Raw genomic sequence first — 18,523 nt, forward strand, 5'->3', positions numbered from 1 at the left:
TCATGTGTTAAAAGATGACCCATTTAAATCAATTTCGATAGTAAAACGCAGCTAGCATTTCGAAAAAAAAAAAAACATCTGGTGGTTCAAACGTTTTTATTAAGAAAAGTCCTTACTACATCCATTTTTTTTGCAAAAAAATTGAGAAATAAACAAGAAAAAAATCTAAAAACTATTGTCGTTAGATCAATTTAATCTGGTATACACACCACCTAAATTTTAAAGTGAGTGGATGACCTTATACATTAAGTAAAAATTTCCCAAAATATATAACCATGCAAATCCTTACAAAACATATACAAAAAGATCAAAATATAAATAAAATTATAGCTTTTGAGTAAAAAAAACTACCAAATTTATCAGTAATTGTAAATTAGGTTACATTATTTAGAATTTTTAGAGCGAAAACCTTTAAGAAAGCACGCAATAAAATGACAATAATGCAAAACAAAATTTCCCTACTAACGCCATTTTCTAGAAAAAAACAAAAATTATAGCAAATCTGACGTAAACAAATTTCCCTTCATGTTGTGGGTCGGCCATTCTTGCGGATACAACATCATTTTCTGTGAAGTGCTAATTTTTTATTAAATTTCTCACATTAAACTCACACTAATTGTTTAAATTCAATTAAAAACCGAACGCTCTAATGCGATATTAACAAGTTAATATACATTTATTAATTAAAACCGCCGCTGAATCGCTAAAATAAGTGAAAAACTTCGGAGCCAATCCCCGCGACCAACCAAAAACTCGCAGCTTACGTGAAATTTTTTTCATATAAATGGCGTCTGCCTCTGCCCATCATCATCATCATCATTCATTGCAAGAATAAAGACGAAAAATAAAGAAATTCCGTGTGTATAAATGCTCGCTCTACAGAGAAGGGAAAATCCGAAAAGAAAGAATCTTTCGATATTTTTTCACCTACTCCAAAACATGTATGCAAAACTTTTGTTTTTCTATTTAATTTAGGTATCTTTAAAAAAAAAATTGTTATGCAGTAGATCGCATTAAGTTTCTTGACATATTTGCTTTTTTCAATTTTTGCTGTGAACCCAAAAATCAAAAAACCCAAAAGAAAAGAAAGGAAACCAACGAATCCCAATAATTTTCCCCTATTTCTATCTAACAAATCCCATTTCCCATCCATAATCACAAAACACTATTATTGTCTCTTTCACTCACCCTTGTGCAGCAAAAGAATTTGACGGAGATAGCAAAAGTGAAAAATCCCACATTTTTGTTTTGGTGTAGAGACCTGCTAATTGCCTGTTGAAAAATTGGCGCTGCAATCGCTTCGAAGGGGAAAGTGAGCACTCGTAAAATAATAATAATAAAAAAATAATTAATAAAACACCAAAAACCAAAACAAGACAAGAAGTGACGAACACAAAAACCCTTCGCCGCGTGTCTTGTCTATCCATTATCTATCTAGTGTTTTTATGTCTGGTCTGTCCAGCAGTTGAAAGTTGAAGTTAAAAACAAAAAGAATTTATAAGAAAATATAAGACAATAACTGACATCAATCCCAACAATTATCCCAAAGAACCCAGACAAGAACAAACGTTATAATTTTCTGCCAATCAATCGTTTAATTTGTTTTGATTGCAATTTTTCGTGATACCACACAAAAATAAAAATATTATTTTACTTAGACGAAAGTGAACATTGGACCTCGTCGCATTTGTTTTTGTTCTTGTTTTTCTTTCTCTGAATGAACTCAATTTTCGTTTTGTTTTTCCGATTTTCCGATTTTCCGATTTTTCTCAATCGCGGCTATTGTATAATCACAACAATAGTGCTTTAACGCGACAGTTGATAACTGGGGCTAAATGGCTGCCATAAGCAATGCATCATCGGGAAGTGGCAATATCAGCAGTGGAATTCCTCCGCAATCGTCGTCCTCGAGCAGCAGCATCAGCAATTCCGGCGGCGCACCCAACGAGGTCAAGGAGAAAGACAGCATTTGGTATTTCACATCGGAGCAACTGGCGAATTCGCCTAGCCGACGACATGGCATCAGTCCCGACCAGGAACTCTCCTATCGGCAGATGACTGCCTATCTTATTCAAGAAATGGGCCAACGATTACAAGTGTAAGACAATTCTTTGTTTCTGTCTATCAAATTATCGCGATTTCTATATCCAAATGTCTTTTAATCAACTTACAGATCACAACTTTGTATCAACACAGCAATTGTTTATATGCATAGATTCTATGCATTTCACTCGTTTACGCACTTCTCTCGTAATGGCATTGCGTCGGCGAGTTTGTTTCTAGCAGCCAAAGTCGAAGAACAACCTCGCAAATTGGAGCATGTGATTAAAGCTTCACAAAAATGCCAAACGCAGCCCCCAACAGTACCACCGGATGCCAATTACAATGAGCAAGCTCAAGACTTGGTCTTCAACGAGAATGTTCTTTTGCAGACTTTGGGCTTCGATGTGGCCATCGATCATCCTCATACGCATGTTGTGAAAACATGTCACCTAGTTAAAGGTAAATGTATGTTAATTTTTTGATTATTCTTTCTTCTTATGTATATTTTATAGTAGAATAATTGTTGTTATTGAAGAATTGTATTGCATGAATTTATTATAAAATAGCTTTGAATAGTCGCGTCGTCGCCAGTCGCCGACATTTTTCTTAATTTATTCAAAATTGTATCATATTTTTATTTCTTGGAAATAATTAACTAGTCAGACGGTTGTTAAGTACCTTAAAACTAATTTCTTAGTAGGTATAACGAAGGATTTAATATTTTCTCTAATCCCTCATTGCCTCGCCCACAATTTATTCATCCATATACCTAACCTACGTAACAATAACGTCAAGGCAATAAAAGTTAAGATTATTTGTTACTTCATGAGTGGTGATTTTTTACACATGTTGAGAATCCTGAATACAGATGGGGTTCAGGTAGAAAATTTTGAGAAAAGTCCCGATAATGATGTCCAAGAGTAATAAAAGGCGGTTCGTGAGATTTTATTTTCTGCTAGGTGTTTTAATGACTTTAAGGTCATCCTGAAATCCCGGACCGATATTTTTTTGTTGTACCCGTTATTATCTGAGTGCCCTTACATGACATCAAAGTAAAACTAAGAAAAATGTATACAAAAATCGTTCGATCGTTTGGGCAATTAATTTTTCGCGACTCTCAAACATTACATGAAGCCTTAGAAATCCTCGATTTATGGAATTAATGTATGAATTTTGTTAGTTAAATTGAAATTAGATAAGGATCACAATCATTCCCAAAAATATCCAATTTATAGATGAACACTGAAACTAGCTTTTTTAACCTAAACTTTAAAAAAAAAAATATTGCCAACATTTCATTAGATTGAATGAAAATGTGCACGACTTTAACACTTTAACAACGTTCCCATTACCAATGAATTAATCATTTATTTTACAATATTTCATAACAATTTATTCTAGTTTATGTTAAATATTATAAATTAAGAACTTTAATACTTTAACTCAAAGGTTTAATCATGTTACTTTAATTACTTTTTTTTTTATAATTACAGCCTGCAAAGATTTGGCTCAAACATCGTACTTCCTTGCGTCGAATAGTTTACATTTAACGTCAATGTGCTTACAGTATAGGCCAACGGTAGTTGCTTGTTTTTGCATTTACTTAGCTTGCAAATGGTCAAGATGGGAGGTAAATATACAAGTTTGTTAATTTCTTTTTGAAAATGAGAAAACACAAATATTTTGTATGTTCCCCATTTAGATACCTCAATCGACAGAAGGTAAACACTGGTTTCATTATGTCGATAAATCGGTAACCATGGACCTATTGAAGCAGCTAACAGATGAGTTTATTGCAATTTATGAAAAGAGTCCAGCTCGACTGAAGTCAAAATTGAATTCAATTAAAGCTCTGGCACAGGGTGCGAGCAATAGGGCCGTGAGTAAAGATAAAAAAACTCAAGGTGAAGATTGGAAGATGGGTGATATGCTGAAGCTATATCATTCCTCTATTCCAACTGACACATCGTCTAATGGTGGCGGCATGACAATGGATCAGCAAGTGCAACAATATCAACAAGAACAGCTCCAGCAACAACAGCAACAGCAGCTGCCACCGCCGCCTCCATCGTCTTCGTCACAGCAGGCAAGACGATCAGAATCGCATTCTAGTCACCATCGACCACATCATTCCTCCTCATCGCATCATCATTCCAAGCAAATCTTGCCACCTAGCGAAATAGGAGGTTTGTTAATTCTTTATAAGCTTAGGATTCAAATTTATTAATAATAAATATTATTTCAGTAGAACACAAACCGGTCATACATAAGCAACCGTATCCTACAGTTGGTCGACAGCGAGATCCCTCCCAACCATATCCACCAGTTTCTGGTCATAGCAGCATTAAACAAATGCAGCCACCAGTTCAGCCGCCAGCAGGCTCTTCACGTTCGTCAAGTTCTCAGAACCGTCCGCCTATAGCAGCTATCTCACAAATACCCCAACGACCACCGCCTCAAGCACACGATCCAAACTACCACAAGTCGTCAAGTCGATCAAGTGTACCGGCTCCTCCTCAACTAAATCCGCCTGTTGCAGTTCCCAACCATAAGATGATGTCGAAGTCTGAGTCGAGCAGCAGCAGTAGAATGCTACACAAGGATCCAAACAGCAGATTGGTAGATCCTAATAAAATTTCTTCTGGAAAAGCTTATCCGCCGACGTCTACACAAAACGTCGGAGTGGATATGACTCGCAGCATGCTGCAGCAGAGCATTATGCCCCAACCGCAGCAGCAGCTTAGGCCTTATAATACTCAAGCTCCAAATAATACACAAGCACCTCCGTCGTCTTCAATTCATCCCACAGCATACCCGAATAGAACTACTAGCATAAGCAACAGCAAATATGATCAACAATTATCCGTCCAAATGCAACAGCAACAACAAATAATCCACCAGCAGCACCAAAAGCAGCAGCAACAGCAACAACAACAACCAATAATCGAGTCTTCCTATAATACACAGCAGCAACAACTCACTCAGTCCTCCTCGATGCAGCAGCACCCGCAGCAGTATTCAAGGCAACAAGTGGAGGATAATTACAGCAAACAGCAACAGCAACCTCCACAACTACAACAACAAGGCGACCAAATGGAGCTCTGCTCGCCACCCAAGTATTCTCAGTACACTTCGCAGGGCTTCATTCCTAATGCTCAACAACACCAACAACAGCATCAACAACAACAACAACAGCAACAGCTTGCGTCAAAGCAATCATCGATCTTTAGTCCTGAATACATAGAAAAGGTACCTCAGAGTGCGACAAATAATGGCGGCAGTAAGATAGGAGGTCATAAGACTTCTAGCCGGGACAGTCCGAAGAAGTCAGAACGCAGTACACCTAAAAAGGACAAGAGTCGCTCCTCGTCCTCGATGGTAGATGTGAATACCACAATGTCGTCACGCCAACCACCACCTGGATATTGCAAACAGCCGAAGCAAGAACAAGCCTCTGTGATACCACCGCCATATGGAGCAACTAACTACGGAGTTGTTAAACGTCCATCCAGCAGTATGGACATGAAACAAGAAGAAGACCTTATGCTTCGTGACTCTAAGATTCGTAAAATTGAAATGAATCCTGTATCCCCGCCGTCATCACTCAAAACGTCCTCGTCAGCGTTCCCTGGTGGAACTGTGAATGGAATTGAAACGAATCCCGACTTGGTCAGTAGCCTTCTCAAGGAGAGTTTGTGCTCGACGAGTGGCTTCATCAAGACTGACACACTCATTAAGTCCGAATATCAGGATCCAATGCAACTTTTCGATCCCACTATGACCACTCTGCCTGAACAAATCCTCCAGAGTAATCCACCTGCAGCTATCAAGGAAGAGCAAGTTATCTCCGAGGTTATCAAAATGGAAGACCAAAGTGCTGATTCTGTGAAGCTTGAGAAAAAGAAGAAAAAGGACAAGCACAAGCACAAAGAGAAAGACAAGTCCAAAGACAAAGAGGAACGTAAAAAACATAAAAAAGACAAAGATCGCCATAAGGATCGCGAAAGGGGAGCAGAAGCATCTGAATCCTCGGAACCGGTTAAGATCAAGATCAATTTATCAAATTCATCGAACGAATCGAGTGTGAGTGGTGTTCCACCACCGCTGGGATTCAAAATAAAAATTCCTAAAGATAGGATCTTAGGTGATATAAGTGCACCTATGAGTGGCGGTGGTGCAGGGGCAGGAGGAGTAGGCGGAGTTAACTATGATGGATCGGCCGGATCTGCAGCTCCACCACTTAAAATCAAAATTTCCAAAGATAAACTCGACAGTAGCTACTCAAGTGTGGGCAACATGGATCAGCAAAAGACAATGGGAACTGGAATTCAAGGCATGAGTGGTTATCACCAGCATCATGGAAGCAGCGGTAGTAATAGCACCAGCGGTGGTAGTAGTAGCAGCAGTAAAAAGAAGGACCGAGATCGTGACCGTGACCGAGAAAAGGAAAAGAAACGCAGTAGTCATGATCACAGTAAAATGAACGGCAACAGTAGTAATGGAGGTGGTGGCGGCAATGCCATGGCACCTGCATACCCCACAGCATCAATGACTTCGTCTTCTAGCAATTCGACGAATTCGTCATCAAAGGGGCAGGCATCAAATAAGGTGAGCATCTAGTTCCATTTTTGTCTGTGTTCTATTTTGTTATTATGATAGAAGTATCTTAGTTTTGTGCATGTAACTGTTTTTTATCAAAAGCAAATATAGACCTGTAAATATGGTATCATTTCGTATAAGCATAACATTTGGTGGTTTGATTAAATTCACGACAACATTCCGTGTCACTTTATTGTGAAAAATAACACTTTTTTTTCTAATCATTTCCTTTGTTTTGCAAAATTTTCAGAATTTTATGTCGTCCATGTAAATACATATTTGTAAAAGCTTTATGTTGTATAATATTAATAAACCAGTTTCAAGTATTGTCAAATTTTAAAATTAATATTTTGTCATTCATTTCATTAAATGAGATTTATAACCGTTTTAGAGCCGTTTTCTTCACTTTTTTTCGTCAACTTGTCTCGAACTCCACAGTTTATGTCTAACTTTGAGTTGGGAATCAAGTTGAGTATGGTTTTTCTTCACTTGCGTAGCTTTCAACTCAGAAGTCACAAAGTTTTAAAATATTTGCGGAAGATGTATGGCAGATTTAAATAATTTTGTTATAAATTTGAAGTGTATATCCATAGTCTTATGTTTAACCCAAGTCTAATTTAACAAGACACAGCTGCTATTCATAACGCATTTGGTAGCTCTAGTTAGAAACAGTTCTAAGGTGTATACTTCTCCAATTCTAGTAAAATTTCACTTGAACCAATACAGAAAGGGCTTATATATAAACAAAATAAAATGCGGAGCCGATTTCCTTTAAATCCTTAAAACTGTTTTGCTGACTGTTGGTTGGTTTCATAAAAGTCGCTTGTTTTAACAAAATATTTACTTATCGTGGTAAAGCTACCAATGTAGCAAACTATGATGATGATTCTATGGGACCAATCTTTTTTCGCACCCGTACTGTGGCGAGAGTCCTTAGAGATCTAAACACACGCAAATCCACTGGTCCGGATGGTATCCCGGCTATTCATCTGAAGAAGAGTTCTTCAACGCTGACAAAATCACTGCGTAAGCTTTTTCATATACCCTACTCCTCAGGTCTAGTTCCGAGAGGATGGAAAACTGCATTTTTCCAGCCTATACCCGAAAAAGGCTAATCTTCCTCACCCTGTAATTATCGGCCGATTGCAATTATGTCCCTTCTTTCCAAGGTCATGGAAACGCTGATTAATTATCAGCTCAAGAAATATCTTGGAGATCGAAAGCTTCTTAATGTCCGTCAGTACGGCTTTCGAAGCAATAGTCCACTTGTGATCTCATTTTTCATCTCACTGAACAGTGAAGCAAATTTTTACATCGCTTTGGAGAAAGTAAGATTTTTTCACTAGATATTTCAAAAGCATTTGATAGGGTTTGGCATCAGGCTCTCTTATCGAGAATGCGTGCTCTCGGTTTGCATGAATCCCTGCTTCATTGGATTAGTTATTACCTCTCGCATCGTTCGATACAAGTAGTAGTGAATGGATTCAAGTCTGAAGTCCATAAAATAAATGCTGGTGTGCCCCAGGGGGGTTATTATGAAAAACGAAACTCGTTCAAAATAACGCTTATTCGTTAAATTGCGATTAGAAAAAACGATTGTAGTGGCACTAAATCGTCAAATTGCGATTAAGAAAAACGAGAATCGTAAAAATGACGATACTCGTATTTTTATTTACGAGTGCCTTCAGCTCTCGTTCAGCTTTCGTTTTGGGGGTAGATGTCAAATGTCATTTATTTTTTGTTTTTGTTTTGTTAAGTGCGCGAAATTGGAATAGGTGGTAGATACTTACGATCATTGCGTTGATACTGTGGTCACCTTTCCTATTGAAGTAAAGATCGTCGTTTACTGCTGGTCTTATAATTTTGATGTGCGTTCCATCTACACAACCGATAATGCCAGGAAAACCAAATTTTTCATAAAAATGTTGTTTGCTTGCAGTCTTTTCTTCTTCCGTCGATAAAAAGGATATAAACTTTGGGCAAAGAACATTTTCCATGACTGTCAATATTTTTGAGAGGGTGACCGACAAAGTTGGTTGTGCCATACCAACAAGGAAGTCCTGTCCGGTTCCTCTTTGGTAACCACCCTCGGCCAGAAACCGAAGTGTTCCAGCTAATTTCAATACATTTGGTATGTATGTAGATTTGAAACTTGGAAGGTGACGATCGATCTCTTCTAATACATATTTGAATGCGTCCTTGTTCAAACGATAAAGAAGCTTGAACCTGGCAAATATTTAAGGAGTTTTTTTTTAATACTAGATGGAAAGGATTTCACTTTACTAACGTTGAACTTGAAAGGCTCATTGGGTTCGATGAATCTCTTAAAACTCTTCTTTTTATACGCATTTCCTCTTCTTCGTTAGTTTGGGATTCATCTTCGCTTTCAAGGAAATAGTCGCAGTGAAAAAACATTTTATAGAATTTATGCAAATTACATTTATTTTTGTAACTTCCTCGACTTTATTTATATTTTGACATTTGTTAATAGGAGTGAAGTTAGTTGCTCCTTTAAAAAATTATCATTTTTCGTTTTTGCCTGGCAACTTTTTTTGCTTTCTATTTTCGTATCTTATAATCGCTCTTCACCATGACTTTCGTTTCTTCAAGTTTCGTTTTTTCTGCCGTTCGTTTCGTAATTCATAATAAGGGCCCAGGGCTCTGTTCTATCTCCAACCCTCTTTCTCATTTTTATTAATGATTTCCTGTCTGCAAATTCTAATCCAATACATTGTTTGGCTGACGATAGTACTCTTAGCTTTTCATATTGGTTTTCAGACTCACATCCCTCTTCTTCGGATGTGGAACTGGGGCCCTACTATGTAACTCGATTCTACAATAAAATTGCTCGAATTCGAAAAATTGGTACTATGTATCTATTTGACTACTTTCGAACCAACGAGAATCGAATAGTTCTAGTAGTGCCAACTATATTCTTATGAACTTTCGAATAAACGAGGAACTACGTAACTCGAAAGTAGAATTCAAAACAAGGCAAAATCGATAATCACTCTACATCAAATGTGTTTGCGAGCGAAGTTTTTTTTTCAAACTGTAAGTAAAATGTTGAATATGAGTTTCATCTACCACCCAATTACAACCGGAATTCGTATTTTTTACCAAAATAGCGTTTGTACTTTCGTTGATAACTAAATGATAATCGGAACAGAATTTTGTCTTTTGCGAGTATGACGGATGACTTGGTATTAAGTAAGAACATAAATCCGTCTTTAGAAAGACGATAGCTCTTAACAAAACTAAACCAAAAGTACATATTTTTCATTAAGAATGCGATTAAATATTCTACCGTATATATGTATGTATGTATAATATGTACAAACATTTTCTCACTCAGCTCCATTATTTTGGAATTATCTCTTATTCTTCTGCGTTTAATTTGCTCGTACCGTTCTTCATTTCCTTGCAAATTGAACCAAATTACAACAGTGTCCATTTTTGTAGTAATTATTCTTGTCCAAAAATTTGATGTTTTATTATAGTTTTTTTTTGAAAAAAAGTTGGTATAACTGGCATCCGATTCTACTTTAATACGTAGTACGATTTGAAAGTAGAATCGGAAATGAGTTTCGAATAGAATCAAAAGTAGAATCGAGTTACATAGTAGGGCCCCTGCAACGACAAAATATGATAAGTTTATTAAATTCTAATCTAATTAGCATTGTACAATGGGGAATAAAGAACCGCGTGGAATTTTATGCTTCGAAAGCCCAATGCTGGCTTGTATCGTTAAAGCGAGATATACCCCCATTGCGATTATCCATTGATGGCACTTGCATCAATGAGACTGAACACCTCGATATGCTCGGTATGTGTTTCACCAACCACCTCTTGTGGAACGATCACATACGCGATGTCGCCAAAAATGCCGCAAGGTGTTTAGGTTTCCTTAGGAGATGCAAGAAATGTTTCACACCATCTGATCTGGCTGTTATCTACAAGACTTATATACGTCCAAGGCTTGAGTATAATTCCCATCTCTGGGCTGGTGCTCCTGCAACTTACTTAAGCCTCTTGGATAGTATTGAACGTAGAGCATTTAAATTGATAGGTGATAATATCATGATAAGTTCATTTACTTCCCTTGAACATCGTGGTAATGTTTCTTGTCTCACCCCTTTTTACTGTTATTATAACGGTTTATGCTCTAGTGAAATAGCCAGCTGCATTCCTCCCCTTAAACAGTTCAACCGTAATACTCGCGCTTCTAGGAATGCTCATCAGTGTACCCTCGAGTCCAACTTCAGCCGTACTGTCAAATAAAGAGATTCGTTCTTTAGCCGTACTACGCGAATGTGGAATACCTTACCACACTCTGTCTTTCCTAGTCATTGCAATATTCAGGAATTGATAACTAATGTGCACCGACATCTCCTTTTAAACCCTTTCTCCTCTTCCTACTGCTCACACTGTGCCTCTGCATAATAAGAGTAGTCATGTCTCCTTGAGTGTGCTTAATATAAAAAAAATATCACATCGGTGTATATATTGAGCGGTGCAATTCTTAGAGCCGTTAAGACTTGGAGACTTGCAGTTATTGGCATACCTCTCATTGACGTTCTATATTTAGAAGACCAATTTTTAACTTGGTAGTATCTTTGTTGAATCGATACCTTTCATAGAAATCGTCAGCATCCATTAAAAAAAAAACAACTTCGTTAAAGTGGATCTGTGAATCCAATTTCGGGCTATTACTCATTCCTGTAAATGTTTGATTCGGCTCCGGATTATTGACATAACATCGTTTAAAGGGGTCAAATTGCAGCTCCCACATAATATAAAGTTGATAAGCTTTAAGGCAGAAAATATTAAGTTGGAAAGCAAACTTCGAGTGAAGAAAAATTAAATCAAAAGCTTAGAAAACAAGCCTCAAGTTCATTTAAACTTAGAGTGAAGAAAATGGCCCTAACATATCACTACATTAACAGCCTAGGAACATTATTATAAACATTTTTGTTGAACTATTGCGGCGTATGGTAAATCAATTCGGATTGATATTTTATTTTACTTGATTCGACTTCCACTAAAAAATATTACTCTTACATGAAATTGTCATCAAAGTTTAAAAACGAAAAAGGTTATTTTATTCAAATTTAAATATCATACAAATAAAAGAAAAAATCCGAAGTGCATGTATTGAACACTTTTAAACTTGAAAACCCACGAAAAGGACTTTGTTGGAAAATTAAAAACTTTCTATTTCTGCTGACCTACATTTTAACGCCTAATTTAAATATGACAAAAGAATTACAATGGCATTAATATTTTAAGCCTCTGACAAAACAAAACAGCGAAAAGTAGGGGCTTCTGTATTTGATGTACCACGGATCAAACCAAACCATTTCAGCTCCGAGACAACACTTTATTAACAACCGGTTTTCAAATAAAATGCAAAACAAAAAGAATTAAACATTTATAAGTTGTTATTTTTGTTTTTGTTTTAACTTATTACTTATGACAATTAAACACATGAAGGAAGGACGGGGTTACTTTCTACTTAATGGGTCGGTTAAGGTGATTTGAAATTTCATAATTATAAATGAGTTAAGGCTAAAATAAAAAAATCATAAATTTTTTTAGTAACAAACTCAATAACGCACTTAACTTTTATTTTTTTTTTCATGGAAAAGGTTAATTTTCAAAACTGACTTTTTATTAACAAAAACTTCAATATTAACCTTAAAGTAATCCAAAAGGGACTTTTATTAAGTTAAACTAAGGGCGGTTACTGGACACACAATCGTTGGCAACCATTTCTTGTTTCATTTTTGATTTTGTAAATACCCATACATTTAATTTAGCACCTTTTATCATAAAATTCTGTTTGTTAGAAATAGAAACAAAACAACACTAAAACCAAGCTCATTGATATATGTAGGTTACTGAACATTATTGTACACAGAACATATCCACACTTGCTCGTAATTACATTTCAAATTGGCAAATAAAACCCGGGGTCGTGTTGTTATTTTTTTTTTTTAATTTTTGAATTCTTAACTCCACAAAGTTGCTTCGGGATATGGCTAAAACAATTTTAAAGTTTTAAAAAAACGTTTACACCCCCTTTCATTGAACAACTCATCTAAAACAAAAACAAAAACTTTCAAACAAAACCTGTGTGCAAAAAAAAAACAAAACAAAACGCACCACCAAATCTTACAGATCCACCATCATTTCAACAGCAGTGATATGAGCCATTTGTTTGGAGAGTCAAATGACGACGATGACGACGACGATGATGATGATGACTCTGACAAGGATGACATCGGTTCTTCACACAAACTTCCGCCAGCATCATCATCCTCTTCCTCGTCCTCCTCGCATCATAAATCAAAATCTTCGCACGGAACCTCTCGATATTCTTCTGCCGACAATAGGTACAGTAGTAGTAATAGTAGTAGTGGCGCGAATATGCAGCAGAAATTCTCCCAACATCGACGTCAGTCCTCTTCGTCGTCGTCCTATCAAAAAAGTAACAATAATAATAATTGGTAGTTGTTAGAAGTTCTGCCGAGCAGAGATTTCACTTCACCTCTTCTGCTGGTGGTAAACAAAATGGAAGTTCTAAAAACCCGCTACAGAGGCTGAAATTTTATGTGTGGTTTCCACTGCATGCATTTTTATTTTAAATTTAATTTAATCGATTGCAATTTTATTATAGCTTGCATTTATGTATCTTGAAAGTGTTCTTCAAAATTTATATAATACACATAAATATAGATAAACTTAACTTATAATGTAAACACAAAATACATATATAGCTTATAAACAAAACAAAATTTGTTCTTATTTAATTTTCAGTTTCATGCAGCGCAGTTTTAAAATAAAAACAAAATGAAACAAAAACAAAAACAAATAAAAACATAAAATTTCATTAAAGAAAAACAAAAAAACAAAAAAAAAAACATGTAACAATATTCGATGAATACGCATGCCCTCTTCAGTGGATCTAAAGAGTTGTGCGTTTCTAATCTAAGTAGATTTTTTTTAAATTTTTTCTTTTATTAATTAATTGTTCAACGCTTAAGCTGTTGTTTTTATTTTTTAATTTACATGATGAAAGAAAAACACTATATTTAAACACAAAATAATATTCATAAGTAGTAAAATTGTTAATAATGAATATATAAAGAAAAAAAAAAGAATGTTCCTTCATTCCATGTTTAAAAATTACATTAACAAACAAAAAAATATATACATTTAAAATAATAATATAATATAAACTGTATAAAAGCTAAATTAAAATTAATTTTTACTGCTTTATTTGCCTTTTAAGAAAGAAAATACGTATATATAATTTTTTTTAAAGAGAAAAATAAAATGTTAGTTTTTATTTTACTGTTTCTTCTTTTTGTAAAAAGGAAATCAATTAAAAAAAAAAACTTTATTAAAAGAATAAGTACATATATATGAAAAAGATGTTCAAGAGTGCAATGTTTTCTTCATTTTGTTGATTTATTTCTTTATTATTGGACAAAAAAAAAACTCGATAGCAACGATAAATTTGAAGGAAGCAGAATTATTCGATCCTGTTAGTTCTTATTTGTTCAACAAAGATTTGGTAATTTTAAAATAGTGAAAATTTAACAGCAACACTATAACGGAAATGCTTCGTTTTAAAAAATATTTAGAGCAATGAACTTTTAAAAATTGTTTCATTTTTTGAAAAAAATAATTTAAGACGAAAATGTCTTTTTAAGTTTCGAATAGGCTTCTACATAAGTCTTATCTTTATAATGAGGTATGCTTTGAGTGAGTTATGTTTGAAATCTTCTTAGTAAATAGTAAGTTTTATGAAAATAAATGTTTTACTATACGAGGACACTTTATGAACTTAGATTTTCGTAAACAGAATGCATTTGGTTATGGAAAGTTGTTTTTTGTTTAATATATACCTTAAAACATGGCCTCAGTAAGGATCTGTGGATGTTATCAGATTGAAGATCTTAATAATGGGGTTTTAGCATGAAACACGAAACAAGCGTTTTGAGTTATTAATTTGATTCAATAGTTTAAGAAAGGAACATTTTATAAAAATGTTTTATTTGTTGTTTTGTGATAAAAAACAATTAAAATAAGATATTGAATAATTAATTTCTTGCATCGAAAAAGTGACACTTGATTTTCATGCTTCATTTTACCCAACCGCCGCAGGTAGGATAGGAAGTTTCGATCAGTGAAATATAAAACCAAATGTATTAGAAGTTCTGTCAATTTTGGAACCCTTTATTCAAGAACTGACTGTTGTAATTCTAAATTATGAAAAATGAAATATTGTGTGCATACAGTATATACAAATATGATTCTAGGATTTGAGCTGACTAAATTTTCGTCATAAGTCTCAATAGTTACTGATCACTTGTCTAGAGGGTGTTGTACTTTAGAGCAACACATTTTATATTTATTCACTTAATATTTTATAAATTAAACAAACAAATAAAAAGAAGTAATCAAACAAATTTCTATCTTTTATGAATCGTCATTCAATCCTTAAACTTTTTTTTAAATACCAATAAATTTTGTTTCAGTCAAGCAATGCAAACATTCTATGTGGATAGTTTTCGTCGATTAATCATCAGACGATATTTTGTGAAGCTATTAATTCTTTAGTATGGAACAAAAATATGGTGTAAATTGTATTTTTTTTAAGTACAATTCTTATATGAACCGTTAAACAAAAGCGAATTAAAACGTCTTTTTTTTATTGGAAATTCACATGTGTGCATACCTTTGGCTTTGGCATCCAAATTATTTATAAAAAGATGGACTAAACATTAGAACTTATTCTTCCTTAGCAATCATAAATAAATAAAAACATCTTCGGACTAATCCAAAGAAATCTGCTTATCAAATCAAATATCTTTTTCAAAGCGTATCAACTGTAGTACACTCATGTACTCAAAATAAAAATATGATAACCCCATTTCCGAGCAAGCTCGTCCTTGTTTGAGAGTTTAAATTTCACTCTTCAAAACTATTTAAAAAGGATAACTACTAGTTTGTCAGAATAGAAAGCTATAGAATATTTTCGTTAGGTATCTTTGAATTTGGTTATTTAGGAAGAAGAATATGCACAGTTGCTTTATTATCATTTTCATTTACTTTCGGGAATTCAGCGTTTAATAAATAAAAACATAGATAAATATCAGTAAAATTATAAACAACAAAAATAATAATTGATCAAATTTAAATTTAACTGAATAAAATAAATAGAAAAAAGTAAAAAATATAATAATATATACAACACGCTCACATCTCTCTTCATCATATATTCTCATACCTTATTAATCATCTCTCTTTCTTCTCCTTGTCTATCTTATCCTAAGATCATGTAGTTATTAAGACATAATATAGAAACATAATTAATAACGTATCTCCTATATTGTCCAATATATAAGGTTACATTAAATGTAATTCCTATTTATGATTGAACAAAAAGTTTTGCATAAAACAATCACCCTATATTCAAAACATTACAATATATAAAACAAAATATGTATATTTATTTACGCCTTAAAATAATTGTATGCTAAAATATATAATTTATCTACATACATATATAAAAATAAACAAAAGAAAATCCAAAAAACGCCAGCTGATAAAGCATTTTAATTTATTAAAAATAAAAACGAAACAAAAAACACAAAACAATTGAAATTAATTAACAGAATTAAACAAATAAAACTAAAAACCATGCTGAACATATAAAAATAAAACAAAAAAACATATATATAAATAAATTATGACAAGATAATTAGATATTGTAACAAATTTATATTACATTATATTAATAATCCAAATAAAAAAAAAAAAAAAACAGATTAGATCAACAAATTGTTATTGTCTTTAGAGAAATAAAAGAAGAAAGTACCTACAAATAGATGTTTTCACGTTTTCGAGAGAACTTGTTAAGAAAAAGAAAAATCAAAACAAAACAAAAAAAAACATAAATTAATTAAGATATTGTTTAGTTTAATTTTTTTTTAGTTTCTAATGCAATTAAAACCAATTTATAAGTCTAATATATAAAATATTTTTCAGTTGAAATTATTAAAGCAAAAACTCATGAAATACTACCGAAAACGAAAATGAAATGAAAATGAAAAAATGAATTTCTTTTGCGAAAACAAAATTAATAAATAATACATATATATGTACATATATATTCAACAAAATATCAAGAGCAATATAAATAAGTTAACACAAAACACTAATTATGTCAAACTATTATGATTATTATTATTATTATTTTAAATTTCTTATTTAATTAAACATACATTTTAAAATAAATTACAAAATCAATATAATTATTATATGATGTGAATGTGTGATTATGCCTGAAGTTATATATTAAAACAAATATAATAAAATACAAAAAAATAAAAACAATGTTGATCACATATTTGTTGTGACGGATGTTAAAAAAATATATAAAAAATATACATAAAATAAAATGTATTCATATTTTTTGTCATTATATTTAAGAATAACAAAATAAATACAAAAAAAAAAACAAAAAGAAGAACCTATTTAATTAACTAATTCAATATATATAGATTACTATTAGTAAATACACAATCACCAGCATACATATTTTTTATTTGAATTGTTAACATATTATGATTATTATTATTATGTTTGGTTAAAACACAGATATGGTAAGCATCATCATTGTAACAAGACTATTGTTCTGCCACGCTTTCTTTTTTATTTACTTATAAATTTATATAGGTACATATTAAAAAAAAAACAAAAATGTATTTAAAAAACAAGAATAAAACAAAAACGATAAGAAATACTGTAAATATTAGTTCGTAGAATCGTTCAATTCAATTTTCATTAATGAGAAGCCAATAAACTATAAGTTTTCTTTATAAAACAAACATAAAAAAAAAAAAACAAACAACAAAAACAAGATAAAGTTTCTTTTTTATTTTATTTTATTATTGAGAAGCTTATTGTTGTCAACAAGGAGAAGTCTTGTAAGTATGCATAATCGAACCGGATCTTGCTTATTAACGACAATATGGACAAATATCTCTTCTATGTTCTTTAGAATTATTTTACCTTAAGCCTTAAATACATTTCAAGTTTTTGGTACATGTCATCACAATACTTGGTTTAAGGTAATTTTTGAAACAGTGAATTCAAATTAATTTGGCCGAAGTTTGAATGTTTATTTATTTAAATTCGATAAACAATTCTAAAGCGTTAAATACTGTGGCTGATTTAGTTATCGGAATACTAACATAGTTCAAAGTAAATCACTTGCCATACCCTGAAAGCTTGATAAATTCCCTGAAAAAGTAAGTATACTCGTATAACCTATGGTTCTACCTTTTATTGTTTTCCATCCAATTAGAACCTTTGTAATGCCCAAGACACTTTTTCCTTTAAAGTTTTCTTGAGAGGTCTATTCTTGCCATAGGATTTAACAAAATTTGTCTCCTAATACTTTTTCTGCTGTAAGTAAAATGCCTAATATATTTATTCATTCGTCTTAAAAGTTATAGAGTCTATAGACTTATAATTATACATAACATACAACTAAAATACATAATTTATTTATAGCATTACAACAAATTTACTAATTTATGTTTCAAAACATTTCTCTTAATATTAAAAGCAAATGCAAAATCATATTCATTAAAATCCATGCAAGCTCTTTTGATAGGATTATACTTAGCATAGCTAGTACTGTGGTAAGGAACATTCAAAAAATCACGAGGGCGCTAGTTTCTAGAAGGCACATTAATAAGAAACATAGAAAACAAAACTTGACAGTCAATATTAAAATTCAAGGCATCAAAAGCAAAAATATTGACTTTAATTTTCTTCTTGAGCAAGAGGTTTTAGATTAATT

The 18,523-nt window shown here is 32.9% G+C and overlaps 1 protein-coding gene across 7 annotated transcripts; it reads left to right on the plus strand.

The window, feature by feature from the left end:
* The first annotated feature begins 536 nt into the window (after window positions 1-536).
* Window positions 537-17,020, plus strand: LOC129948505 (cyclin-T). Of its 7 annotated transcripts, none has more exons than XM_056059527.1 (7): window positions 537-941; window positions 1,199-2,098; window positions 2,174-2,508; window positions 3,537-3,673; window positions 3,746-4,229; window positions 4,289-6,651; window positions 12,823-13,439. In XM_056059527.1, the coding sequence occupies exons 2-7, from the start codon at window positions 1,836-1,838 to the stop codon at window positions 13,153-13,155; spliced, it is 3,915 nt and encodes a 1,304-aa protein (XP_055915502.1). In that variant the 5' UTR covers window positions 537-941; window positions 1,199-1,835; the 3' UTR covers window positions 13,156-13,439. The 7 variants fall into 7 exon arrangements, with proteins under 7 accessions (XP_055915502.1, XP_055915503.1, XP_055915501.1 ...); XM_056059528.1 differs by having other exon boundaries at window positions 1,258-2,098; XM_056059526.1 differs by having other exon boundaries at window positions 1,803-2,098.
* The last annotated feature ends 1,503 nt before the right edge of the window (window positions 17,021-18,523 follow it).

This window comes from Eupeodes corollae, chromosome 2 (genome assembly GCF_945859685.1).
Source record: "Eupeodes corollae chromosome 2, idEupCoro1.1, whole genome shotgun sequence".
NCBI lineage: Eukaryota > Metazoa > Arthropoda > Insecta > Diptera > Syrphidae > Eupeodes > Eupeodes corollae.